This window comes from Peromyscus leucopus, chromosome 4 (assembly GCF_004664715.2).
Source record: "Peromyscus leucopus breed LL Stock chromosome 4, UCI_PerLeu_2.1, whole genome shotgun sequence".
Lineage (NCBI taxonomy): Eukaryota > Metazoa > Chordata > Mammalia > Rodentia > Cricetidae > Peromyscus > Peromyscus leucopus.
Genome location: NC_051066.1, coordinates 81,806,123 through 81,833,845, shown reverse-complemented (window position 1 = coordinate 81,833,845; position 27,723 = coordinate 81,806,123). Strand labels below are relative to the sequence as shown.

The 27,723-nt window shown below is 42.8% G+C and overlaps 1 protein-coding gene across 4 annotated transcripts in view; it reads right to left on the bottom strand.

The window, feature by feature from the left end:
* Positions 1 to 27,723, bottom strand: part of Mpped2 (metallophosphoesterase domain containing 2) — a 179,890-nt gene that overhangs the window by 82,138 nt on the left and 70,029 nt on the right. For 3 of the 4 annotated variants that reach the window (XM_028877854.2, XM_028877850.2, XM_028877851.2), the window contains one exon: positions 3,111 to 3,336. In XM_028877854.2, coding sequence (XP_028733687.1) covers positions 3,111 to 3,268 — 158 coding nt within the window. In that variant the 5' untranslated portion in view covers positions 3,269 to 3,336. Of the gene's footprint in view, positions 1 to 3,110; positions 3,337 to 11,488; positions 11,795 to 27,723 lie in introns of those variants that run through there. The other variant, XM_028877855.2, reaches the window with a different exon arrangement.

Sequence of the window (27,723 nt, the reverse complement as noted above, 5' to 3'; positions counted from 1 at the left end):
ACCTTAACTCCTGAAATGAGAAATGTACTAGCTGTGACATAATTTCACTAAAATTTTGCTTCTATCCAAATATTTAATAGTAAAAGAGATCATAAATTACATAAGACATTAAAATAACCATATCTACCAATATGTATTATCTTTGAAGATTCTAGCTTTGGTGAACTTTTATGTGATTGAAGGATGAAAAGGCCGAGAACAGACATCATTTCTTCTGTTTCATATCCTAAATCCAGAAGTCACATGACTCATCTAGTGTCACCCAATCAGCAGAGGCTGAACCAAGGTCAGAACACATCCATTTGACTCCTGGTACATAGTCATGTAGAGAAGCCAGGGAGCATCAGTTAGTCCACTGCTTCTGGTAACAGCCACACTTCTCAAAAGTTAACTCAAGACTTGCAGTCTTCTCTATGCTGTGGCTATTAAGTTTATGTTGAAAACAACCATGTGAGGAAAGTGATGCTCATTTTACAGATGAGAAAACAGAGTGGGGAGATGTTAAAAATCAAACAAAACAAAGACAAAAGAACTCATCCCAGATCCTGGGGAGGATGTGGTAGGACTGGGAAATAAGGTCCTCCCCACACAGAAACGCTCAGGGAGAAATCCCCAAGTCAATGTTCAGTAGCCCTAGGAACCTCCATTTAAACAGAACACCTTCAGAGCGACATATAAACAACTGGTGTCTCTGGAGAATGGGTGGAATGAAACCTTCTCCTCTCACTCTCTGCTTTCTGGATTAAAACAAAAACAAAGTACCAACAATTTCAGTGGCTGGGACAAATCCCACCTACAGATGCCCCAAATCCCACCTACAGATTTTCTTCTTTTAAAGAAGTATTCAGCAGGAACAAGGGGTCAAGACTTATGGAAATCGCATACACACTACATGGAATGCTACCTCAGGACAACATTTCAAGACACAAATCAATGCTGCCCAGTTTCTGGCTTCAACTACCTTCTCCTATACTGAATTAATTTTTTTAATGATTAAAAAATCTTAAATGATAGTAATCTGGTTTTGATATAAATTTTGTCTCCAGTATGAACCAAACACCCAGACTAGGTCATAACCCATCATACTGGGTATTTCAGTCACCAATTTGTTTTCACATCTTGGGACATTTCAATGTCTGCCTTGGGATCCTAATCATCCCCTCATTCATCACAGCTGTAATTTTGTTTAGTTAAGTTCTGCCTAAACAGATTTAGATCAGCTTAAACCATGGAGGATGCTTCCCCCACACCCCGTCATTGTTTCAGTAATTAGCAATCTGGGGTCTTTGAAAGCACTGATTGTTCACAAACGGCCCAATGTCCTGTGCCTTCTGAAGATTGTTCAAAAATACCACATGAGTTTGAAGAAATGATTTTAGCCAACACGTCAAGTTTCTCTGACAAGCAGAGGTCATTCTTCAACTCTTAAGCTGCATTAAGAATGGGACTGGGAAGTGGAAAATGCTCACATCCTGCCCTGTATCCAGAACCACTGATGCCAACACCCTGCTTCACCCTGAGATCACTTTTCAGATCGCAGCTGAACAGGACTCATGTCTGCAATTTATCCTATTACCCTCTGCCATCTTCTCAGGCATAAAAATAAATGGATGGATTTTAACAGAGTCAAATTTAACCTGCAAATTATGACCACTAGTTATTACATTTCCACCAGCATGACCAGCACTACTCAGCCCTGGGCCACACGTAGTCAGACTTGCAGGTAGGGCTACCATCCACTACCATGTTGTTTCCTAAGCAGTTATTTAACCTTCCATGCCTCAGTTTGCTTATTTGCCAAATGAGAATCATAGTGGTACCTAAATTCTCTAGGCAGACTGAAGACTAAATTAGACCACTGATAAGAACAATGGACTTAGAACACTGCCCAGCTTATGCCAGTTAATGAGAAACTTGTAGTCATTGTCAGCTTGAAGTACAAACAAAAATGTTCTGCCCATACCCCCCTATCAGTCAGGAATACCAATTAGTAAGGGGGGAAAAAAGAGATTTTTTTTTTTTCAGACAGAAACCAAACCTTTGAGTGAAGAGGCAATCGCAGCCCACTCTCCACTCTTCCTGAAGCCCTATCCTCGGCTTGTAGCAAAGGACCTGGGGGCTCTTCCAGCCAGGATGGGGAAGGTTAGTTGGTCTGCTCGATACACACAGATAGTCCTGGAATTATCTGATACAGATAAATCCAGTCAGACATTCTCATTTTAGAGATGGAAACATTGGTCTGGGCTGAGTGACTTGCCCAAGTCTACCCAAAAACACAGTGGCAAAGCCAAGAGCAGAAAAATGGTAATTGTCATCCTAAACCAATTACCAGGCTCTCTTCTCAGTCCATTGCACAGTGACATCTACATGATCTTTTGACGGCTGGATAAACGGTACTATTGGTTTTCATCACTTTAAAGGTACAAAATCTAAGGTTCAACGTGCAGTGATTTCTTTAAAACCTGGCAATGAAAATGGGCAGAACCAAGCTCCAGAGTCCCCCTATGAGGCCCCTAGGACACATGCCTGATGCATGCGTTCCAGAGCACAGTTCTAGATTCCTAGTAGAGTGCTGTCAATCAATAATCTCCAAATCTGCCTGAGCATCTGTCTCATCTGTAGACCCTTTAAAAACACCATTTTTTTTTCAGTTTCTTGAAAGGAGGAGAATCAAGGGGGGTCTTTGAGACTAGAGTTTCAAAAACCTATTTCTACAGAGCTGGTCAGTCTGATGGGAAAACTTGATCTATATGCAAGGCATTTCACAACTGCTTCCAGTAGAACTGAAAGAGGAACACTCTCATGAAATGTTCAGAGTAGCTAAATCTGTCAAGAGCAACAAGGTGGTCTTTCAAAAACACTTCTATGTGACAGACACATGTAGAGAATCAGTTACAAAACTACATTGGTTTCTACTAAAGCTTTACACTCATTCTTGTAACCTAAAGGAGTCTGTTTGACGATGAAAATAATACTTTGATTTTCAGCAGTAGCAGATAATATGTTTTGTCAAACCAATCACTCCCCTTCCACCCTAGCCATTTTCATTTAAAGCAGTTAAGACCCAAACATGTTTTCTTGGTTTCTGACCTGTTTGAGTGAGCACTTACCAAGGTGCACCGTATATCCTGAATCCCTTCACGGTTACCTCTGAATCTTGCAAGTAAATACTGTTTGTCAGGAGGGACTGGACATTGTCAAAGTCCTCTGGCTTCAACTTGGACACAGAGGGGAAACGGTAGTAGTCCTGTTTAACGAGGTCTGCCATGAATTCCTTATCAAATGTCAGTTCATGATTCCCAGCAATCACAATTTTATATTCATATGGCAGGTTTCCTGTAATAACACGAAGAAAGAGGGGGGGAAAAAAGCACCAATTAGCACATTCATTTCCCATCACAAAATACAACAGCCAAGACTGTGATTAGCAGACGGCTCATCCGAATGAAATGCTCATACATTTCTTTCTATTTCCATGTAAATCAAAATTTATGGCTACTCTTTTATGCTACCAAAAGTGACAATAAACCAGAGATAGGAAGCTCTAAGGGGTGAAATACCCACTAAGAAGGAATCCAGCCTTCCGGCTCCAGTGCCCTCCAGATTCTACAGATCCTGTGAAGAATCTATGCAAAACAATTATCCAGTTTTTGTCTTGGTTTTTAAAAGACTGACCATGATCCTGAAGAGAAGGCTTGGACTCAGTCTGGTTCTCAGAAAATAAGACAACCAAGTATTTTTAACAGCATGCAAAAATGCTAGCTTTTAGTCCACCCTTCAAACAAAAGACGTGGCACATTCAAGCCTTCTACAGTGCAGATAAGGAACCTACGGTGTCAGATTGCAAGTCTCATTTTACATTTACCTTTTGGCTTCTCAGTAAACAGAACATTATTAAGGGGCCGTGATTGGAAGGCCAACTTTCCTCCCCTTGGGATGGGAGAGGAAACTGTAAAGCTTAACCCCCTTTTAATATTTATGCTATGGAAATTCGAGTTCTCGGTGTGCGCTTTTTATGCAAAAGTTTCCCGATCGAAATGAGATAATTCTGGGAAGAAGAATGAAAGCTATAAAGGAAAACCTAAACACCAGACTTCTGCATAGATTTATAATGTTTGAATAAAGTACAGGTCATACATATTAATAACTCACTATGATGCTATAAGAACCAAAATTCCAAGGGGAGATAGAACCAGGCAGCCATCCCCATCCTGAGATTAATGCCTTTTTTGCTGCCTCTACCCATCTCTCAAACTTCGCCACTGGGCTATTGCTCATTTTATTTTATTTTGGAGTGGAAAAAAGGGTGGCATGGTGGCACATATAATTCCACCTTGACTCCTGGGTCCGATGCAAAATTAATGTTGCCTGCTATTCTGGGAAGAATTAAGGTTACCCTGAGTAGGAAATAGAATACTCTTGTAAGAATTGATCCTTACCAGCAAGCCAGAGTTGATGATTTAATTAAGGAAGCCTAGTGGGAGAAACTTTTTATGGGAGTGGCAGTAACTTCTGCCATTGGTACTTGGATTTCAACAGAGTAATCTGTAAAGACTGTTCTGTAGAGCCTTGGCCATGCCAGCAGCCTGAAGCACAGGCAGCTGCTAGCACAAGTGTCTTCTAAGACAGTGGCGACGTTTTATAAGGTGACAAGTTTTCCTCAGCTCTTGGTTTGCAGTTTCTACAGGTGACAGAATCACATGTACATCATGTGCTGTAGTGGAGAGGCTCGAGAGCAGGGGGAAGGCAGTGAAAGAAAATGGGCGAGGGAGTGAGAACCACGGAGGCCAGGGGTCAAGGGACACCTGCTGACCCACGCACACTGCTGTGCGACACACCTCTGGCCCCGGTTATTTTCAGGGCCGCCCAGAAGAGTGCAACAGAAGTGGGAAGCCACTCTCAGAGGCATGCTCATGCAAGTTGGGCAATTAGGAGCGTGATGTGGGTTGCAAACGCCTTAGAACGGTGCTGCTCTTTTGCGCGATTCCTGCCCCTGAAGCACAGACGAAAATGGATTAACAAGGCCTCACATTCCCAGCACTGCCTGCACTCAAACGATGAGGCCCCACAGCTCTGCTATCACAGCTTTGTGGTTAGATAATGCACCCACAGATTCACCTAGGTTCTTCAAGTCAGAACAGGCTAGAAATGTTTGTGCGAGCATCAATCTTATCTGAGGCAGGTCCTGTCTGAGTGGACCTTAGCTGCTGGTTCAGTCCACACTGTGGCCCTCTCTCTCCTCTGTTGGTGATGATGATGGGCGCGGAAACTCAGTCAACAGTCACCACTGCTTTCATAAGAGGTGTTGGCTTCTCACTATGCCCTCGTTTTAGATATTTGGTTTAGAACGACTGAGGGATTAAGGAAGACATTGGGCAAAGAAGTACTCCCCCGACTACACCCCTGCTTCAACTGTTCAAAAACAAACAAAAAATAAAAGGTGAAACTTCTGCGAAGTAAATCCTCCCCAGGAAAGCAAGCAACCTCGGCGTCTTCTAAATCGGATTTCAGAGACTCCGCTAGAGAAGGAGCCACCAAAATGAACAGCCGCAGGAGCGGTGATGGTATTTACACGCCGCCAACAAACTCATCTCACTCCGAGAATCCAATAGCAGTTTCCAAGTTCCACCCTGGGTTACCTGTGTTATGAGATTGTCTGACAGATTTTCTTTTCTGCGGAGCTGACCTTTCATCTATAATCTGCCAACCTTTCTGTTTTATATGAAAAGCGTAAGCAGGGCAGCTGACAAATCTCCTGTTACTTGATGGCATTTTCTTTCTTTCTTTCTTTTTTTTTTTCCCCCACAAGACTAGATTAATTTGGAAGGCTCTGCAGTCAAGCTTCAAGCTTCTTGGTATTCAAATAGCATCACTTTCAAATTGTCAGACAAAGAGGTGCCTGCCTTTATCCATTTTATTCAGATCAGGCCATCTAAGCCAACCCACTTGAATAAAAAGCAAGGCCATATTCTACTTTCTTAACGCAGAAGAAATCCCTGCTCTGTGGGACCCAAAGAACTACCCAGTGGAATTAGACAGTGTGTCCCGGGAATGAAAGACAGGATTATTCTAGATGGAAGTGGAAAGGAACCCTCAGTAAAATTGTTAAGGAGTTAGTATATTTTTTAAATGCATAGTTGGAAAGCTAGTATAAGTGTTTACAGCATTATTTTCATATATATGTAACAAAAATACATATGTAATATGCACATATATATGTATAAATATGTGTATATATATATGTAACTGTCAGGACATTTTTTAAAAACAACAGTACAGGTAAGTTACAGGTATAGTAACAATGTCACAATGGTAACAAATGAGTAACTGAAATATGAGAATCCAGCCATCAATTCAGGGGACAGCTAAAGATTCTGTGTGGGCAGATAAGCGGTCAGCAACATCATGTTCTGTCTCATTATAGAGACTCATTGGGCTGAGCATGTTAGCTCAGGCCTATAATTACAGCATTGAGGAGGCTGAGTCTGGAGGACTGCCACTAATTCAGTGCCAACCTGGGCTACATAGTTCCAGGCCAACCTGGGCTACAGAGTGAGACTGTGCTCCCTCAAGAAACAGTGACGATAGGAAGGCCAACTGTCTCTCACAGCTGCTGCTGCTGCACAGTCTGAGCCACCTCACGTTCCTGTCACTTGCTAGCCTCCAAAGCAGACACCATAACGTTTTTCTGGGTTTCTTGTCAACTCCCAGCACTACCAACTACGTGGACAAAGGAGGAGAAAAGGCTTCTCTGCTTCCTAGTCTTCACTTTCCCATTACTCCATCTTGGTTACAACTTGTATTTCTATAAGCTGGGACTTTTCATCCCACACACACCTTGCCTTGGTCTTCAATATCTTCCCTCTTGGGCATCAGTTCTTTATTTATGGAATCTTCTTTTGTTTCGAGTTCATATTTACCCATCCCAATTAAATAAGAATAAGCAGCCACTGGCATCTAAACAGGTATGCCTCTGAAAACATGGTCCTCAATAGATCAAGATGCTTCAGCAATTTGCTTTGAAATTTCTGGAAGGCATCCAGATATGATAAATTCAACCTACAGATATGTTAAGTTTAGTTCTTAACTGAATTTTACTTTTAAAAAACTGAACTAACATTTAGAAAGCAGAACACACACACACACACACACACACACACACACACACACACACACACTTCAGAGCTTCCCACTTCTCCTAGAAAATAAAATAAATAAATAAATAAATCCAGCAATGCTCACAAACTCTACCGACCTTCCCACTCTTGCTGTTGCTTCTGCTTGGCCCTCATTGGCATTGCCTGGTGGGCCACTATAGTTTTACACCAATAATACACAACTCCAGGCAATTTGGCTTCTGCTTTTATTATCCTCCAAAAGCTTTCCTGGAACATCCTAATAATTGCCTGGGGGACAAAGAAAAACTGATTCTCAGTTCTCACCCGGCTTGATCTGACCACAGGGACATCACAGTCTCTGCAAATATCCACCCCCTTGGTTGCTGAGGCTGTACTCTCCAGATTCCCTTCTCTGCTGTTAGGGCCACCTCTCTCTTCTTCCCCAGATGTCTCTGCCTCCTGTCCCACTCTATGACACTCTCCTTCATCCTCCGTGTGTCTTCAGATATTATGTAGTGCTGTCTTGCCACGCTTTTCAAGTTTCTATTCTTAAGATTCAATTTTAAACCAGTACTACATGGGCTGTGGAGGAGCATGGGGTTGGGAGTGGGGGCCCTACAGGCTCTGCCGTGTATTAGCTGTTTGACTTTGGACAGCTGCCTTTTGTTCTCAGGGTGAGGATGGCAGCAGGAGCAGGATTTAAAGCTTCAGAAGCAGATGCATGTCAGAGTAAACACGGTCACTACTGGAGCTCCAGGTTTTAGTTTTGCTTTTTATGTGTGACTCATCTCCTCCTTGATTTAAGGCATGGGTCGTGGTTGTGGTTTCTTGTTTGACTAAAAGAACTCAGTTTAATACTTTCCAATGGTAAGCACACAATTCATATTTGTTTAGTGATACAATGAATGAGCGTGTCCAAGAGCTGCCAGAAGCTTCTTAGACTCCAGAAACTAGTCTTGGCATCCTAGGCTGTGACAAAATATAACTCAATGTCATATCTTCTTCCAAGTTGAAGTTTTCATAAAGTGTCCTATTTTGTCACTGCAACATCTGGTCTACCAGCTAAGTTCCAGTCCATGCCTTTCAAATGATACTTTCTTCAAATATAAGTAGGAAAAAAAATAGCGTGGACTGAGAAACTTTAGTGGGATTAAACGGGATCCTAAACAATTTCGGGCACTCTGGTCCTTCAGCAGACATTAGCTGAGCTGTTACTTGTGGTTATGATGATGGAGACTACCCCTCCCATCTGCCACCCAATAAGCCATTACTTCATCCACAGATCACATCACTCCTGATGCCACACACAACACCATTACCCTCAAAGAATCACAGTAGACAATGGAAAAGAAACCTCTGAAAACTATGACAGAATCTGGCAATGATCCAATATATCCTTAAGCAGTATGAGTGTTATCAGAACCAACAAGGCCATTGGGATAAAGAGAGGAAGCATGGTAGCCTCCAGCTTGTGCGTGGTGGTAAGTAAGACCTTCTAGAGAATTATCCTAAACATGCCACTTCTTTCCCGCTCTTTTCTAGGAGTCATCCCCTGGCCTTTCATTCACAAAGGAGTAATAAGGAGGCTATCCAAATTCTATTCCTCCTATCAGCTTTTACTCCCTTGAAATGTCTCTGGTTTCCTCCTAGAGCCCAGTGGGTACCCTTTGTGTGTGTGTGTGTGTGTGTGTGTGTGTGTGTGTGTGTGTGTGTGTGTGTGTGTGTGTGTGTGTATGTAGCAAAGAACAGGTATCAGCAGCACCCAATGCAGGCAGATATCTTCAGTTATGCAGTTTTCTTCAGCTATGTGCACATCAGGTGTAGGTCCTCACTCTAACATAAGCAAAGGGACTGCGTCCTGCTCACAGCATCCTGAACTCAAGCAGCTCCAGTCAATCACAGCACGGAGGTAGGAGAATGCATCAGGGCAGGCTGGCATACTGGTGTGAGGTTTCCTCAGAGCTAAAGCAAGACTCAGGAGAAAAGCACAGGGCTGGGGGGAGGGACTTACTCCCAGATTTACCAGAACAGCTCTGTGTTCTTTGAATTTGCAATAAGAGGAAAGGTTACATTTGAAAAAAGATTTTTAAAAATGAATTAAAAATTAAAAAAACAACAACACGATGCCCCCCAGCTCCAGTCTATGGATATAGAAAGCCACTACTAGAGAGATGCCGCTGTTTGCTGTGTAGTTACCATCCACGTGGGTAGCACAGGTGGGACTAGACTCTAGACTTCCTCCCAAGCTAAAATGTGTATCATCTAAGGCCCAATCTGTTAGAACCTGACAATGCCTGGCTACGATTCCTCTGTTGCTTGAGTTCCTGAGCCACTTCCTCACCCATGGTGATCTTTTCTCTAGTTCTAGACTATATGTCCCTTTTCATTTGCACTATGAAACAGAATTCTCCATTCTAGATATTTCTCTGGCTATGTCATGGGCTTCTCCTGCATGAGACATGAGGGGCAGTGTCAGCCTCCTGCTATGACAACACATGTCCTGGCTTTTTTAAAGGCATTCCCTAAATTCTACTGCAGCTGTTGGCATAATTTTCTTGCCTACTACCTCCCAGGAGAATCTGGAAGGGGAGGGGAGGGGAGGGGAGGGGAGGGGAGGGAGGGGAGGGAGGGGAGGGAGGGAGGGGAAGGGAGGGAAGGGAAGGGAAGGGAAGGGAAGGGAAGGGAAGTATGTCAACTTGATGCAAGGCCTTAGAATGAATGTGTTGGCTATATTACAAGAAGTAGGACAAAGCTTGGACAGGAGAAAGGAAGTCCAAACTCAACATCTGTAGGAGCTGGTGAGGGATGGGATAACGCATTAAGCTGAAGTAGCTGGGGAATTAATAGAGGGTAGTCAGAAATGGGGCACTGGCACATCATTTTTAAATGATCATATACAAGTGTTGCTCTGGATAAATAAGATTCCCAGGATAGCTTGCTCCACTCCTTCAATAAAAATTAATGTGCCTCAAAATTAAGTATCATATAACTGCAGCCTATTTTTCTGCTATAAATCATTGCAGAAGGTATTCCAACAATTTGCTTTTCCAGGGCATCTGCCTTCCACATGGGCTTGCCTGACACTTTTCATTCCTCCTGCGTAGGGATTATGGGAAACAGGGGCAACCAGAATGGCTCATTAGTTTGTGGCTAATGACAAAACCACCTTCTCCAGGCCTATATTTTCAATCAAGAAACTGGTAAATAAGGCTAAATGATGGGCATCTCTTATTTTTGTCTGCTAAAGCCATGGGGAAACCTCAGCACCCAGCATAGAAAGCATCCAAAGCCAACATGGCTCTCAAGGTTTCCTCTGGAAAAGAAAGCCTAGTTTTGAAGCACAACTTCAGATCTCTGATTTCTATGTACACTCCTCTCCATTCTCCCAAATTAGAGATTTTGAAAACATGTGAAGAAACCACGGTGATCGGTGTCATAAGACTGCCAGTCCGTAAAGCTTACTCCATAGCAGGAAGAGAGGAAACAAAGAGGTGAGGTCAGACTAGCAGAACATGCCGTGGCTCCCAGGTCCTCAGGAAAATCAGGCTCAGAAGCACAGCCTTCAGGCTCTCCTTCCAGGTGCTGGATAGCAACCTCACTTTGTAGGATCACAAGGAGCCCCGTCAATATTAAATACATTGTGATCATCACTGGTCATTCCTAAACAAAGTAAGAGATGCCGACAGACGGCAATCCAATCACATCCCTGAAACCTTCAGCCCTCCGGCAGCAGCGGCAGGGATGCTTCAGAACACTGGTCCCAGACAGCAGCAGTGTCAGGGACCCTGTGACACCCTGAAGACAGGTAAGAAGAGGAAAATCTCCCTGCTTAAAATCAGTACATAGTTTTGATACTGTGATTCCAGGAGGACCCCAGAAAAATGGTCAAAGCCCCAAAGACTATTTTACTGAGGAATGAGTAAGAAAAACTCAAGCTGGAAAATTGAGCAAGCAGAAGCTTCTGCGGGAGGATGAAAGGAGTAAAATAAGACCAGTGGCTAAGATGCCAGAGGAAATGAGGCTCAGGGATGGTCCAGGGAGAGCTCCCTTCTCAGTTCCTCACTTGGTGATTTCTGCAAAGAGGGCCGAGTCCAGCCAGAAGCAAGAAGGGCGCACTGTTAGCTACGAGGATGCACAGGCCACCTGGGGCCTAGAAAAGACTTTGGTACTTGGTGTCCACGGCCCACGCATTAAATGGACACACAGACCTCTAGGAATCCCTCTGGGCTCCACATTTGCCCTCACTTGCCTCAGCTGCAAAACCACCAGGAACGTTCAGGCAGGGCAAGCTCCGTCTCTGACCTCAGTCTGTCCCCCGTCAGGCTCCATTAATTTTCACAAGTCCTGACAGCTCTCACGTGAATACTCACACTTGCTGATGGAGCCACACAGCAGGTTCAGACTGCTACCTTCTCCTCTGAAACTCATGCATTAGGGTTTCTTCCATGCTTGCAATGGGAAACCAAGTCTAAGAAATATTAAACACAGAAAACCAGATTACAATAACGTCAGGGCCGAGCTGGAATCCCAGGAGAATGAAGGAATGCTGAGTGAAGCCCGACAGACCACGGCAGGAATTACGGCGAGCGTAAAAAGACAGCAGAAAAGCCCCTCATCGTCTTCAGTCTCCTTCACAATGAGACTGCTAAGGTACCAGAGATGGCACAAGCGTTTTTCCACACAAAGGAGAAAGTCTACCCCATCACCCTACTGCCCCGACCTGAATAGTAACCGATTCACCAACAATGCGTGACATAACTGAGAAGTGTAAAACCATGAAAGTGCAGCCTTTAGTGCTCACTACAGTTTAGAGACCATCAAGACATCTCAGAGATGTTGCTATTGTCCCCCAGCAACTTCTTGTTTACATCCTGTCTCAGCCATAATTCTATTACAACATAACTTACACACACACACACACACACACACACACACACACACAATCCACACCCATATGTATGTGCAGAACCATGAGGTAGGTAATAACCATAATGACTAACACCACCTTGTTCTCAATTGAATAGCTCTAAGTTGCTACCCAGGCCAACATGTTGTGTGGTACATGTAAAGCTATTGTGCTATCTGCTATCTGTCTAGAGTGGCATCTGTCTGGCCGAGGATCACTCAGTCAGATAAACCACCATCTGTCTGGACAACAGCAGTCAAAGGCAGTGTATTCCACTGTTCAGTTTTATCCAACCTTTTCCTTACAGACAAGGGCCTTGACTTGTTTAGAACAATTTAGAACAGCATGCAACAAATTTGATCTGAATGGATTGTCTTCTAAAGACCCTTCAAGCTATCTCCTTCCACTACAGAAAGGTGGATCCAAATCAGGGTTTCATGAGACAGCACCAAGACAAATTGGTAAAGACACTGTCAAGCGTCATCTCAGTCGGCTGTGTGTGTGTGTGTGTGTGTGTGTGTGTGTGTGTGTGTGTGTTTATATCCCTGAGCGGGGTGGGAGAATATAAATGTAAGGCATGGAGGAAGAGCATAGGCATCGGAATCACACCAACCTCAGATTACTTCCTTCGAAACTCAAATCGAAAGCATGCTATTTAACCTAATATTACCCATCAGAAGTAAAATTATATGATCTATCCTAAAGTGGCCATGGAAATTAGCCAAAGCAGCAAAGATTGGATACAATACATGACACACAAAAGATGATGACTACTCCTGTGATTCTGTGTTATATTTCATTTTGCATTATAACTTCATTTGGGAGAAGCAGCCAGTCTCCTGCTTCCTCCCGACCCCTTTAAGACAGTACTCAGTAAATGTCTTTATTAACAGAGAAGTGCCTATGACAAGGCTCTATGATGAGCTGACAAATATGTTGGATCTTTTCCCCACAAAGCCTTTCAAAAGCAAGTGAGAGGAAGGTGTTCCTCCCAGCGATGATGATTATAAAATAAGTGGCAATTATTCCACTGAATAATTAGGGGAACAAATGCAAATCCCGTGTGTTTGCATTTTACATCATTAGGCATGGCGAAGACCAAATTAAATAAAAATAACACAAGGCATAAAGGCCATATCTTTTAAGAGAAATAACTATTTTAGAGGCTTTTTAAATTCCCTCCTCCTTAACCTTGCAAATAGAAATTTAAAAAATCCTTTTGAAATCAGTGCTGTTCTAGAGCTTGCAAATATCGCTGGGGCCCGGGAATGTGGGGTTTCAACAGGCAGGGCTGGGCTGGGGCTGGGCTGCAGAAGCCAGGGCTGACAGGGGAAGTGAAATCTCTGCCTTAACAGCACCACTGGGGCTAGATGAAAATGGTCTTCTAGAACTTGATTAAAACTAAATTGAAAAAGAACATATTTGGCTAATATTACATTAGACTAAAATATAGAAATGAACCCTAATACTCTCGAAATCTAATCAGAAAAAGCCATCTCAATTTCCAAACTTTCAAGGCATCTTCTTTAAATGCATCACAGATCAATTTACATGGTACTTTTGCCAATAAGCAAAACCAAATCACAGGTCGCAATTGGCTTATATTGGAAAGTGTGAGAGCAAATGCTAGAAAATGCAATTACGGAAAACAAACTCCATTTTCTCCCCTCTGAAGGGAATTTCGGGGAATATTTTATTGCCATCAAATAATATTTCTGAAGGCATCAATACACAATTCTATTTTCTTTTCAGAGTCCCCACACCCTGCAAATCTAATCCATTCTGCAGAGTATCGTGAAATTTAGAGAGAGGCCTACGAAAAGGGATATTACCTCTCACACACATCCTGCGTCAATTTTAATAATTTGCACTCTGGACAGGAAGTTGCTTTGAGTAACATTTAGGATCCAATAAAATCGACTTCTCCCCTTTTATAACTCAAAATGGTAATGAAGCACCGCAAGGATAAAATTCGCAAGGAAACCCCGCAGGAGAGGTTATTTTGATCAATGGTGACAGTGATAAGATGGAGAGGATGGAGACTGCGTTTACTTCCTCTCCCAGGGTTTCTCTGCCTCCTCTCTCAATTGGCACCAATTACTTACAAGCAGGAACTGCATGCAATCAGGAGTTAATAAGGAGACGTCCACAGATGAACTTTGGTTCCTTTGGCATGCTGTTCCTAGGGGCTCCTTAGACAAACTCTGTGCTCTGATGCCACGGCTCCCTTCTGAAATTCCACAATGTGTATTCTTTTTTTTTTTTTTTTTTTTTTTTTTTTTTTTTTTTTTTTTTTTTCGAGACAGGGTTTCTCTGTGTAGCTTTGCGCTTTCTGGAACTCACTTGGTAGCCAGGCTGCTCGAACTACAGAGATCCGCCTGCCTCTGCCTCCCGAGTACTTGGATTAAAGGCATGCGCCACCACTGCCCGGCCCACAATGTGTATTCTTAAGCCGAAAAGTACTTCTAGAAAAGTCTGTCATGTCTCCTGAGGCCCGGCGTGTCTGGATGTGGAGTTTGTAGATCCCTGTCAGGTCCCCATCTTCTTCTGTTCTCATTATTGCCTAGTGTCTTGAGGACCCAGTCCTAAAGAGATAAGTTCCCATGGAGTCTTCTGGAACCCAGGCCTTGCCCTAAGTGGGATGTCTAAGCTCTCAGGTGTTCCTTAAAGCTCCTCTTGACCTAATTCACAGTGTTTTAAAGGATGTAGGCACTGGGAGTGTGCAGCCTCCTGAACACGGTTCCCACTGATGCAGTTCAATGAGCACAAGGTCGAGTGGCCCTTGTTCTGCCACTGTGGACATCTGAAGTAAAGTGAATACACTCTACTTTTGCCTTGAATTGTTTCTCACAATACACATCACTTTCAATCCCTTATCACATGCATCCCTACCCTCTTCCTACATACCCTCTTTAGTCTTCTAGATTTGGCTCATTTCTGTGATGGGCTAAACTGTCCCTCCCAAATCCACATGAGGAGGTCTTTACCCATAGTACCTCAACATACTCCAAGGATAAAACGATATCACAGTGGACTTCATCCAACTGGACTAACATCCTTAGAAGACCTGGATGTAAAGACACCAGAGGTATGAAGGCATACAGGAAAAGCTGTGACCACGGCAAGTGACAGCCCTCTGCAAGCCTAGGAAAGATTCCTGAGGAGAAGCCAAACTCTGCTATAAATTTAGGTTTCTAGTCACCAGAACTCTGGGAAATTAGTTCTTTAAGTCTCCCAGTCTAGTATTTTGTCTTGATTATCCTTAGCAACAGCCAACTCAGCTTTGTAAGAAGGCTCTGCATTGCTTAGTGTTTTCTGCACGAAGCTGGGCGAACTATCAATACAGGAACTGGAATGTTTATACTCCCTTACATACACATCACACTCATCCACTGTCTTAGCTAGGGTTTCTATTGCTGCAAAGAAACACCAAGACCAAAGAGCAAGTTGGAGAGGAAAGGATTTATTAGTCTTACACTTCAGCATTGCTGTTCATCACTGAAGGAAGTCAGGACAGGAACTCAAACAGGGCAGGAACCTGGTGGCAAGAGCTGATGCAGAGGCCATGGAGAGGAGCTGCTTACTGGTTTGCTCCCCATGGCTTGCTCATCCCATCTTCTTACAGGCCCAGGACCACCTGCCCAGAAATGGCACTACCCACAATGGGCTGGGCCCTCCCCCATTGATCACTAATGAGAAAATGCCTTACAGCTGGATCTCATCAAGGACTTTCCTCAACTGAGGCTCCTTCCTCTCTGATGACTCCAGCTTGTGTCAAGTTGACACACAAAACCAGCCAGTACACCCCGCTAAGTGCACCCAGATCCTTGAAGGTATATTCCAGAGAAAAGTCAAACTTGCTGGGGTAGTTGGGCAGACGCTCTGATATGGCTGAGACTCTCCTCTACTCCTCCAGCCACTCCTCTACTCCTCTCCTGAACTCTCAACTCAAGGGCTTTCAGTTCACAGAATAAGTATTTCTCTGCAAAAGCCCACTCTCTCCACCTTACTATAGACTTTGAGGTTTTCTGCATTCCCAGAAGCTCTCAATAATCATCTATCAAACAAATGAAGAATGAATAAGTAAAGAATACTTCTACCTTGACTAGGAATCATCTGGATATAACAGCTTTGTACTTTAATTTTGTAATCAACATGGCCTTAAAGTATTAAAAATCCTTATATTTCACTCTAAAATGCCACGAATTTATATATATATACATATATATATATACATATATATATAAATGTATGATTCATTTGTGTGATTTGAATCATGTGTGATTCATTTGTGATTGAGAAACTAAATCCTCTTTTCTCCTTGACACAGGGTCTCAAGCATGTAGACCAGGCTGGCCTTTAACACATCATCCTTCTGCTTCAGCCTGCCAGGTGCTGGGATTACACTTATCCTACCATACCCAGCTAAATCTTTGTATATGGGTGTGTATGGGGTGAGTGTGTACATGCTTGCATGTGTGCACACACGTGTGTGTATGCATACACTAGTGGAGGTCAGAAGTCAACAACCAGTGTCTTGTTCCATTGCATCTTATTTATTCATTTATTTTTTGAGTCCCTGTCTCTCATTCAATTAAAAATCACTGATTTGATATGCTAGCTGACCAGAAAGCCTACAGTGTCCATCCTCCATTTCTGCCACTCCCACTCAATGACAGGATCACAAGGACACCACATGCTGCCCCAGCTTTTACGTGGATGCTGGGGATCAGGCACTCATGCATGTACAAGTTCTTTACCGACCCAGGGATCTCGTCAGCATCCCAGCTGAACCTGATTTTGAATACGTGCTGTAAGGGGCCTTCTTGGTGGTAAAAGAGAAGCAAAGAGGGCCAGTGAAGTAAAGGCTAGACTATGTTGACTGAGTGAACAAGTCAACAGATGAATAAATGAATGAAAGGACACACCCCACAAGTAATGCACTCTCACCTTGAAAGAGAAGGGAATTGTTTCTGCTGTCTATTACTCATTCAGGAATTTTCCCATCCTTTGCCCCCAGGATCCAGGATCCATACACAGAGTTACTAGTGTAGCCATTTACTATTTAAGGGAGGTGCCTGTCTTCAGTGCACCTCTTCATCTGAATGTTTTCCCCTCCCGTCCTCTCAGGCAAATCTCCGCTGTTTTGACAGCTGGCTCTGTAGAGGCCACTCTTTATAAATGAGCCACTGCCTGAGCCCATCCAGGACACATGCATGCATCTTCTCAGGCCCCCAAGCCGCTGGGTCAGATGAAAGAATTTGTGCTCATTTATGTGCAGGCCCAGCTCCTTCCTTTTACTTCCAACAGAAAAACCAAGGGGCAGCTGACCTCCTCTCCTCCGAGTCCAGGCTGACTGAATTCCAAACGTGCAGAGACCTCAGCGATCAGAGTCCTTCCTGCCGTGGAATGGAAAACCAAGCCCTTCCAAGACTACATGAGTCCACCAAGTTCAGCCAGTGTCGTAGTTACAGAGGGGATGCCTGTTTCTGCAGACCGATCCTCTCCTCCTCCACTGAGTCACACAGGGATTGGGGCGGGGGATAGTCTGAGACAACTCTTGTGGCTTGCTTTACAGATCAGAAGAATTCAGTTTAGAGGAACTGAGAGGCTTTTCTGAAGAATGTGAGCATTCTCTAACCACCAGGGTGAATTCCTAAAATTAAAACCCACTCTTCTGTAGGTAACACCAATAATATACAAGGTATACACAACAAACTGTTCTCTCAGAGACTGATGGCGGCTCAGGTTTCATTCTTGGGATACTCTATCCATTTTTTTTTTCTCATCTAAGATATCTCCTAAAGGCTCAGACATGAGAGACTTGGTTGCCAACTGGTGGGCCTTTGGTAAGGGGCTGGCCTGACCAATGGATTCATCTCTTAGTGAAGTCACACTCAGGTGCTGTGATTGAGAGGTGGGACACAGGTGGGAGAAGCGCTCACTGGGATTTGTCCTGGAAAGCTGTATCTTGTCCCTGCCGCTTCCTTTCTTGTCTTTTGCTCCCGGGCCACACGGATTGAACAATCTTCCTCCTCCACAAGCTCTTAGTGCTGTAACATCTTCCCTGGCTCCCGCCCAAAGTCAGGGAGCTGTTAGAGGATGGATGGACTGAAACCTGTGAGATCAGGAACCCAGACAAGGCTTTCCTGCTCTAATCTGTCTCTCTCAAGCGTGTGTCACAGTGGTGAGTCTGTCTGACACAGCCCATGGTTCTCTTTCAGTCCCTGCCATTATAGTTCACAGCCACTTTCTTACACAGAAGGTATCTGGTTGGCCATTTTAATTGTGAGTTTATATCACAGTAAGCTAAGGTGACAGAAAGTGCCTCCCTGATCCAGTCACAGTTCTTCCAAATTTTACTTCTTCCTCCAATACAATTAGTGAAACATCCTTAATAAACTTCAGCATACCAATATTGGGATACCAATATCTCAATTTTTCTTTTATGTATCAATAGCTAAAAGGCTATATTTAATTACACTCAACCAATAAGGCACCCCCCCCTACTTCCTCTCAAATAAAGTGGTTTGTCAAAGGTTTAGAGGATAAATTGTCCTAGATTGTTATCTTGTGATATGTAGCTTACTGTGATGATAGTTTCGTCTCTATGTGGTTCTAACACACCAGCCTTTATTGTTTTGAACTGGGATTATTCTCCTCACAGAGAACTACATTTCTTTCTTGAACAATGGCCAAGATTACTGGCTCTTAAATGTTGAAAATGGAGAGCAGAAGTTTCTTTGAAAACAAGTTACATTTTATTTATTTTATTTTTATTAGTTCCTGGAGAATTTCAAGTTTCATACTATGTGTTTCGATTATAAACTTTTATTTTTCTTTTAAATTGAATTCCTTTAGTGAGTTATGGCAATCAGATATACTGAAGGAAGACAAAAAAAATTTGTAGGCTCTAATTTAAGCACTTGGGATTTAAACACTTATGTTTAAAGCCATCCAAAACCTCTATGTATGACTGGAGGACAGTACTTTGAGTTAAACTGTTCTTTTTTGTTGTTGTTGTTTTGTTTTTTTTTTTGTTTGTTTTTTTGTTTTTACTTTTTAATTCTGTTGCGTGAAATTTCATTTTCAACTCTAATTCTCAGATTCTCTCACTTTGTGATTTAAGTCTCCTTTTTCTCCTTTTTTTTTTTTTGTGGCTCTGTCTATGTTTCTATGTGGGGGAATGCTTACCTGTGTGTCTGTGTATGTGGAGGCCACAGGGTAACATTGCTGTGTTCCTATGACACTCTCCGTTTTATTTTTTGAGACAGTCTCTCAATGAACCTTGAGTTCATTAGTTGGCTAGAATGATTGGCCTAAAAGCCCCTGGATCCACACAGCTCCACCTCGGAGTACTAGTATTGCAGGCATGCTCCTCCATGCCTGGCTCTTACATGGTGCTGGGATCCACGCCCAAGCCGGCATTTTTTTGTAGTAATCACCCATCTCCCTATCCGTGCTTTTCCCTTATTCTTATTTCTATGTAGTTTATGCAAAGGCTCTTGCAAAGTCAGGTCTTGACCTACTTTTCAAATCTAGCCATTTCTTTTTCGTTTTTAGAAAGGAAATCTAACTAGATCCCATTAAATCCCACGAGATCCTTGACCCTTGTGAAAGTCAAGATGAGATTTCATAATTAAACAGGGTCTCCTCCTGTTCAAGGAACAATCTCAATCTTCCTACAACATCCAACTAACATTTTCTGGGGCTTTAGGATTGACAAGCAGTGTATTTAGTGATGGCTGGGAAGAATGTTGTGGAAAGTGACAATGTATGTCTGCCCTCGTTGGACGAAAGTGGGATGCTCAGGTGGGACCAATAGACACACAGAGAAGTAAACAGATCCTCTTATATGAACAGAGTAACTGGAAATTACTGAGCAATGGCAATCAAGTGAGATCCCTTTGAAGGAAATTAATCAACATATTTTCTTTTCTCTGCTCACTCTTTTAGTAGAGGTTCACAAAAGTGATGTCCCTAGTTCTCTGTAGCATAATGTAAGGGGGCAGGAAGCACACCCATCCACATATAGAAGAGATGTTAAAACTGTATCTCAAGCATTTAGCTTCTTTAAGATCTGTTTTCATAAAAACACTCAGATAGCGGGCGGGGGCGCACCCTTTATCCAGCTTCGTGGAGAACTGCAGATCTTTGATTCAGAGCCTGGTCCGTGATTCAGAAAGCACAAGCTACACAAAAACCTGTCTAAAAAAAAAAAAAAAAAAAAAAAAAATACTCAGATAAATTCTATGGTTTGTTGCTGATTTTGAGCTGCCTTGTATTCAAACCCCTTTCTAAAAATGTGTTTATTCAGCTTCTGCCTTAGTGAGGACAACAAGTAAGGAAGCAAAATACTCAGGGTAGAACCGAGCATGTCCAGGCTCTGAAAGTCAGTTGTTGTCCAGGGACGATCTGAAGTACTTCAACAACACTTATTTTCTTCAGTTCTATCTGTGAGGTTGTCCTAACATAGGCTGAAGTGAGGGGACATCTGATGTGCGGCACTGCCAGGTCCTGTGAGGTGTGCTGCCACTGGGTCCTCAGGAGTTCCTGGGGCTACCCGTGGCTCAATCTGCTTGTCCATCAGAGACAGTCCACAGCCAGTTCCTGAAAGCTCAGATACTCGGCAGCCTTGACAGAACTCCGCTCTTAGTTCAAAGACAACACGGTACCAAACTTAGAAGTTGCTCAAGCCTGTCTCTTGCCCCAGGTCACTTTTGTTAGGATGGTGGGGCACAAGGGAGGATTCTGGGGAAATTTCGTTCAAAGACAAATTCACTAGAAAACTTAAAGAAAAAAATGAAAAAGTTTGCTGTGGTTGAAGACAGGCCGCAGATGGGAAAACGGGTGGGGTTCTGGCCCGAGGTACATACCAAGTCCTCTTTCTTACGGTCCTTGGAATACAGTTGAAAAAGCACTACCCTAGGAGCTGAACTGCACAAACCTTTCAGTCATCATATGGCCAGAGATCCGCAGCCTCCTTATCCAGTTCCTCCTAAATGTGCTGGTCTGCAGAATTATGTAAGGAATCTCCCCCACCCCCTTCTCCTTTCAGGTCAGATTCCAGTCTCCAGCTGGGGAGATTCTGATTTTCCAGGCCTCAGTGGGCCATGACCTTAAGGGAAAACATTCTCTATCTGTGCTTCCACTTTCTTCTAGCAATTAGATAAGATCTCTGTGGCTCAAAGTGCCCTGCTAAAGGGTGGCAGCGAAGCCTCCTGTCCCATGTTCATTGTAATCCATAGGCAGAGGGAGTCGTCCGTCCAGTCACAGTAATGTACAGTTCACTGGCAAAGGGAATGGGCTCAAACCACTGGAAGGGAGCAGTGACGTGAGCTGGGGCAGCTCTCTCTTTCAGCCCAAGGGAGGCTTACCACGCTGTACCAGTGGGTTCTGGTTCCAAACAACCCTGTCTTGCCGTCACTTGATGATCAGTGATGGTAACATATAAATCAACTTGAATTATAGAAAGGATGCCTCCTAGGCTGTCTTCAGGAATCTCAACATGCCAGTGTCAGACTGGCAAAGGAAGGCAGGTTAATCATCGCCAACAAGAAAGCCATCTAATGATACTCAAAGTTGGGTTCTGCCTCTCAGATCTTTAGAGGCCAACCGCACAACATACCCTGTAATCTTCCCTCTGGACTCATCTCTAGTGGAAAAACCTCACCCACTGTCTATTAGAAGGATCCTAGAGATTGTTTATGGGGCTGACAAGAGGGGAAACAGAAGAAACGAAGAAAAGATAGAAAGGAAAGGGAGAAAAGGTTAAAACAAAAACCAAGAATAAGCTAGGGAGGACTGGCAAAATGCTTTGGCTGGTAGAAGGCTCTTGCTGCCATGCCTGACGGCCTGAGTTCCGTCTTTGGAATCCACTCGGTGGAGAGAACCAATTCTCCAAAGATGTCCTCCAACAGCCATGGGCATGGCATGCACACACAAGCATGCATGCACCAAATAAATAAATGCTTTAAAAAACAAAAAAGAAAGAAAGAAAGAAACAGAACAAGGTAATCAGGCACACGTTTTAAAATGTCACCCAAGGCTGCAATGGCCAAACCGTGCCACAGAAAGCTACACCAAATAGTAGGCTACTAGAATCCATCCCATCATAGTCCTCCCTCCCAGTTTCGATCATGTTTGCATCTTTCTCAGGGACGCCACATATTCAGGAAAGGTAGAGTTAGGGTTAGAGCCTGGCTGGTGGATCTTGATTAGTCGTTAAGTTTACTTCCATCACCAGTGGCTGTTTAAGAAGGATGTGTGCCGTCCAAGGAGACACGGGGGAGCCTACTGAAGAACTCTGGAGACGTCCGTCACCTACACAATGAAGCCTATGAAAGGGCATGGCTCTTCTTCCACCAAACGTTTGTCGTGTTATGCTACATGTGGAAATTTGTCAGTCACTCTCCATCCTTTGGTGCAAGGTCAACACGTGAGGACACATGAGAAAAAAACTGAAAGAACCCGATTTCCTCACAATACTGAAACTCTGATTTGCCAGCTCCTCAAAAATGCTTTTTTTGCAGATTTTACTATGTGGGACAATATATCTCTTATTGGTTTATGTCAAAAGCCTCCTACCTGACTTATGTTTATACTTCCAAACACTTAATTAATAGTATTTCAATCAAACACTTCCTTGTCTGTCTTCTAGTCTTTACTGCAAAAGCCTGGTTAGATTCTGGTTTGGTTTTCTGCCTCTGACAAGATATTCAGGGTCCTTGCAAATGAAATCAAATGAAGATGGCAATTATGTGGTTAAGAGGCAACACATACAAGACCTACCCTCCACCAGGTACCAATCAAAATCTCTTTACACACCAACCTGATAATCTCAATAACAACCTTTTAAAGTAACAGCTGCTATCTGTCTCACAGACACGGTAAGTGAAGTCCACAGAGTTCACGAAGAAGAATATAGCAGAGAATAGCCTGGTTAATGACATCAAGAGGGTGCAGAATGCATCCCTAATGAGAGATCACATGGTCATGACCATGGGAGTGAACTACCTGGAGAAATCCCATTACAGCTCCAATTTTTAGGACCTCAGAGGAGACAGTGTGACTTAACAAATATAAACTCATCTCAAGAAGTCAGAATTTTGAACCACCTGCTTGAGAGACTGTGATGAATAGAAAAGTTTAGGGAATTGGAGTTGGGAGCCACAGAAAACTAAGCTACCCAAGATGTGGAAAACCTAACAGGGTAAATGAAACTGATTAGTTTCTCCAGATCTACTGCTGACTAAACAGGGATTCAAAACACTTCCAAAGTCAGTTCCCATCAGACTGGTTACAACCTTAATTACATAAATATTTAGGATCATAAACCAAAGTTAATTTGCTTCCTATATTCTATCAGAGAAGCTGTATTACTTTTCTCATCTTCTTGACAGCTTATTTATTCACTAGCCTTCATTTACCTCACAGATATGCTAAGAACCAGCAACAACAGACATGGAACATGATGTGCACAAACATCATACTATGTCAAGGAGATTTAACAATCTCTCCAGGCCAAATTTGCTGCTACTTTAGAAACCTTCTGATAAGGATGTAACTAGAGTTTTCCTGCCTTGCCCACAGTCAGGACAAATCTTTGTCACCCGCCAGTCCATACTTCCTGCCTAGCCACTGGCCAATCAGTATTTTATTTATTGACCAATCAGAGCAACACATTTGCCATACAGAACATCCCACAGCATAAGGACTTTGAAAATGTAGATTCTTCACAAAGAGTAGAATTTTTTTTTTCAAAAAAAGCAGACTTTTTCAGCTTGTCAACTTTGTGTCTGTCACAGTCAAAGGTCATTAACATCACATGACCTAAGATGAGTGACACTAAACCAGAAATACTAAAGACATAGCATGTGAGTAATCATGCCCCTGTCCTATAGCATGGCACATATTGCAAATCAATCATAACATCTCTTCCACTGAGTCTGGACGGACATGAGGCTATTTCTCAACAAAGTGAGTCAGAGTTAGCCAATGGGATGAACTCTGAATTATTTCTTGGAAGCCATCTCTGAACAGGAAAAAATGGGTTCAGATCTCTCCCTACTAGAAAAAGTGAGAAGGTAGTGCCTGCTCATATTCCAAACCCTCTTCCTGTTGCATCCAGTCTCATTCCCACTGTTTGCTGAATTTCATTTAAGGGGAGTGTGTGTGTGTGTGTGTGTGTGTGTGTGTGTGTATGTGTGTATACACATTGGGTAATTGCCATCAGACATGGGTCTGTCAGTTTTATATTAACATAAGTTACTGCATTTTGGATTTTCAATAGCAGAGTAATGCCAATGATATTGAAGATAAGTGCTAACACTGAAATTCTGAGAACCAAGCCCTGTGTCCAGCAAATGCTTTTAAAAGAACAGTTGCTTGCTCAGAAGAAATTCATTTTACATTTAAAAAAGAGAGAAAAGAAAAAAAAAAACAAGGAAGGAGGCATTCAATTGGACAAGCATTTTCTTAACTCATTTTAAGGCAATCTCTCACATCCATCAACAATTTCTCCAAGAGGTGAGACCATGAAAGAAGATTCTGTATGATTTCACTGTATGCTTCATTCTCTACTAGGGTAAGACATAAAATAATGCAATGGTGATAAAACAAAGAAGAAGAGCTTTATAATAGTCAGGACACGCCGACCAATTTTAAATTGAATTACACAGCCTGCTAATCTTTATGATGGGATAAAATGTCTTCCAACATTATGCATTATACTAAAATTTGCAGTGCATGCCCCCTCTCACTTCTTGAGCTGCTATGGCCCACCCCCAACTGCCCACCCTCATTCAGAGAGCTCATCTTCAACCCCAAAAACATTATTCCTACTGCCTGGAGAGAGAGAAGGTATGATTCTGTGCAAGATTTCATTTTTATAGCCATTGTTAGTTGGTGTGTGTCTATATTTCACACTAGGGCATAAGAAAACAGTATTATGAATACCAGGCATATTTCCCTAATACCACAAGCACATTTTTTTCCTAAAAGGATAGAGTCAAGTATAAACACGGGCTGAAGTAGCACTGAGGAGTGATGCCCAATTTTGAAGATGGATGCTATGCATTCCATGTATGATGTTCAACGAAGCAGCTATAGCAGAAACTACAGATTTTCCCAGTCTAAAAGTGACAGGAACCCTGCTGGAGGATGAACCTGAATGTCTGGGGTGTGCCCTTGCCCAGCTGGTAGGTTTGTCACACTCTATGGGTGATGGAAAGATTATTAATGGGAAAGGAAAGACCTCTGTCGAAGGGCAGGGGCAATCTCACTCTTGAATCTCCATCTCTGATAAAAACAAGAAATAAGAAAGGAAGGCAAGGACATGCAAGACAAGTTTCTTGTTCCTTCCTCCTCCTGTCACAGGAGAGGAAGTCTCCATGTGTGCCCAAGGACAGCTATGCATGAGCTATTACTGAGAGGTATGACCCTTGTTAACATGCATGCTACTCTCTCTCTTCTTCTTCATTTATTTATTTGTGGTGAAGAAGAAAGTGCCCCCCCTCCCGTGTGTGTACATATGTGCGTGCGTGCGTGCGTGCGTGCATGCATGCATGTGTGGGTGTGTGTAAGTTTGGGGGCAACTGGACAACTTTTGGGAGTCAATTCTTTCTTTCTGGCATGTGGATCCCAGAGATGGAACTCAGGTCGTCAGGCTTAGCAGGAAGTATAGATTTACACACTGAGCCGTGTTACTAGGCCACAAGCTCCATCTTGACACCTTACACTATGGGGTTTCAGTCTGAGCTATATTGTGTCTTATAATAAGAATCAAAGACATGCTCGTATCATGACTTATGAGAAGTAATTTAATGTTCCTCATCACCAAACTGCGCCTCAGGTAAGGCGGAGTTAAAAGCTTACAACTGCAAATGAAGGTAACAATGAGGGTCTGCACAGAGAAACGCTACAAGCTACAAGGGACCTTTCTGTCTAACACACACCAAAAGAGAGTCTGTAGACACTCTGAGACACGCTCGGACTGCTTCCCAGTGTCCAGTAACAGTGTTCCAACCACTGAGAATCAGCAGCCATTCCCAGTAGCCACCTGTGCATGGCCCCTCCCTGTACAGCTTACCCAGACCACTTACAGTTCTCTCCAAACTGGTTTAGACTAGATATACTTGGTTGCAAAATAATGAAATATGGTTGTAATGACTTAAAAATCTTAAAAATATAGGATTCCATGGTCTGATTGTTTCATGGGCATCTTTGAAGCCCCATTAACCAAGAAATAAATTCAAAGAGCAAAATGGTAAACATGGTATGCCCTAGGAAGACAGGACTGAACTATATATAATAACTGTATCCACATTCACGGTGAAGCCTGCATGCCAGAGCACACAACTCTGTGTGCCTGAGGTTAAAAATCCTCTTATTTATGTGGTTATTATTTGTAGGGCTTCCTGCTTTATCTGAAATTTTGACTAGTTAAACTGTTCAGTTCCTAAAAGTGAACTACCATCGTTACCCATACCATCACCACCACAAAGACTACTGCTCTGAGCCATCATTGGCTGGCTGGCTATCAGCTGCAAAATCAGGTGACACAGAGAAATAAGTGCACAGACCTCAGTGCACCCTGAACCCCAAACAACCGAAGAATACTATTAACGGAGTCAGAAATAGAAGTAAGACCATTTCATTCTCAACATTTTATAGAGGAATCCAAGCTCAGAGGTCCTCTGCTTTACAGTCTCCTCCAAACAAGAGAGAGTAACCGTCTACCCTATTTCCAAAGCAAGAAGAGAAGTGCAAAAGCTCGGCGAGATTCACACACATGACCGAGAGACAGTGCAGTTTTCCTTCTACGGCCGCATTCTGAAATTAAAAGGGAAAAACGCGAATTTTTTTCTTTGTTTGTTGTGTGGGTGTTATGTTGGTCGGTCAGCTTTGTTCCCCAATTCTGAAATTTGAGCAGAGTTTTAAAAACCCTATGGGAAAAAGTTTGCTTCGGTTTCATAATGCGTATGAAATTTGTCACAATAACATCTAAATCTGGTAGATCAATAATGCATGTGATAGCTGCTTAATTATTTACTCTGGATGTAGCAAATGTTGTTCTAACACAAACTGCAAATGTAAACAAAGTTGAGACATGCAAGCAATATGACCAATATCAACAGTTATTTCCTCCCAAAATGACATTCCTTTCTGCAGCATCATAACAAAAGATGCCCCTAAATATCTAAAATTAGAGACATTTTGATTGAGGAAATTCATAAGTATGCATGTTTTATAGGCTACTAAAATGCTAAAAACCGAAAGCCTCAAATATCCCTTGCTTCCAAATACTATACATGAAAACGACACACAAAAGGTAGTACGATGAGAACAGCAAATGCCAGCACAAACATTTCAGCAAACAGAGGTAATAAAAATGTGGTAGCACGGATCAGCAAACAAAATGCATATTCATCGGGGACACATCTTTTAACAGAGAAGACTAGAGTTCTCGGTGCACTGTGGCATTAGTGGCCCTGTCTGCCATGAACTTAGCCTGGGTCCACAGGGCCCTGGGGATGACCCTTCACACTCTGTACAAAGCAATTTCTAGACAAACGGCATTCCTGACCAGGAACAACACGTTAGAAAAACAGTAGGGCATTTTAAACTAACGTGCAAAACTATCTCTGCTTCCTTTGCTTACTCAGAACAAACAGGAAATAAAAACAAATAAAAGTAAAT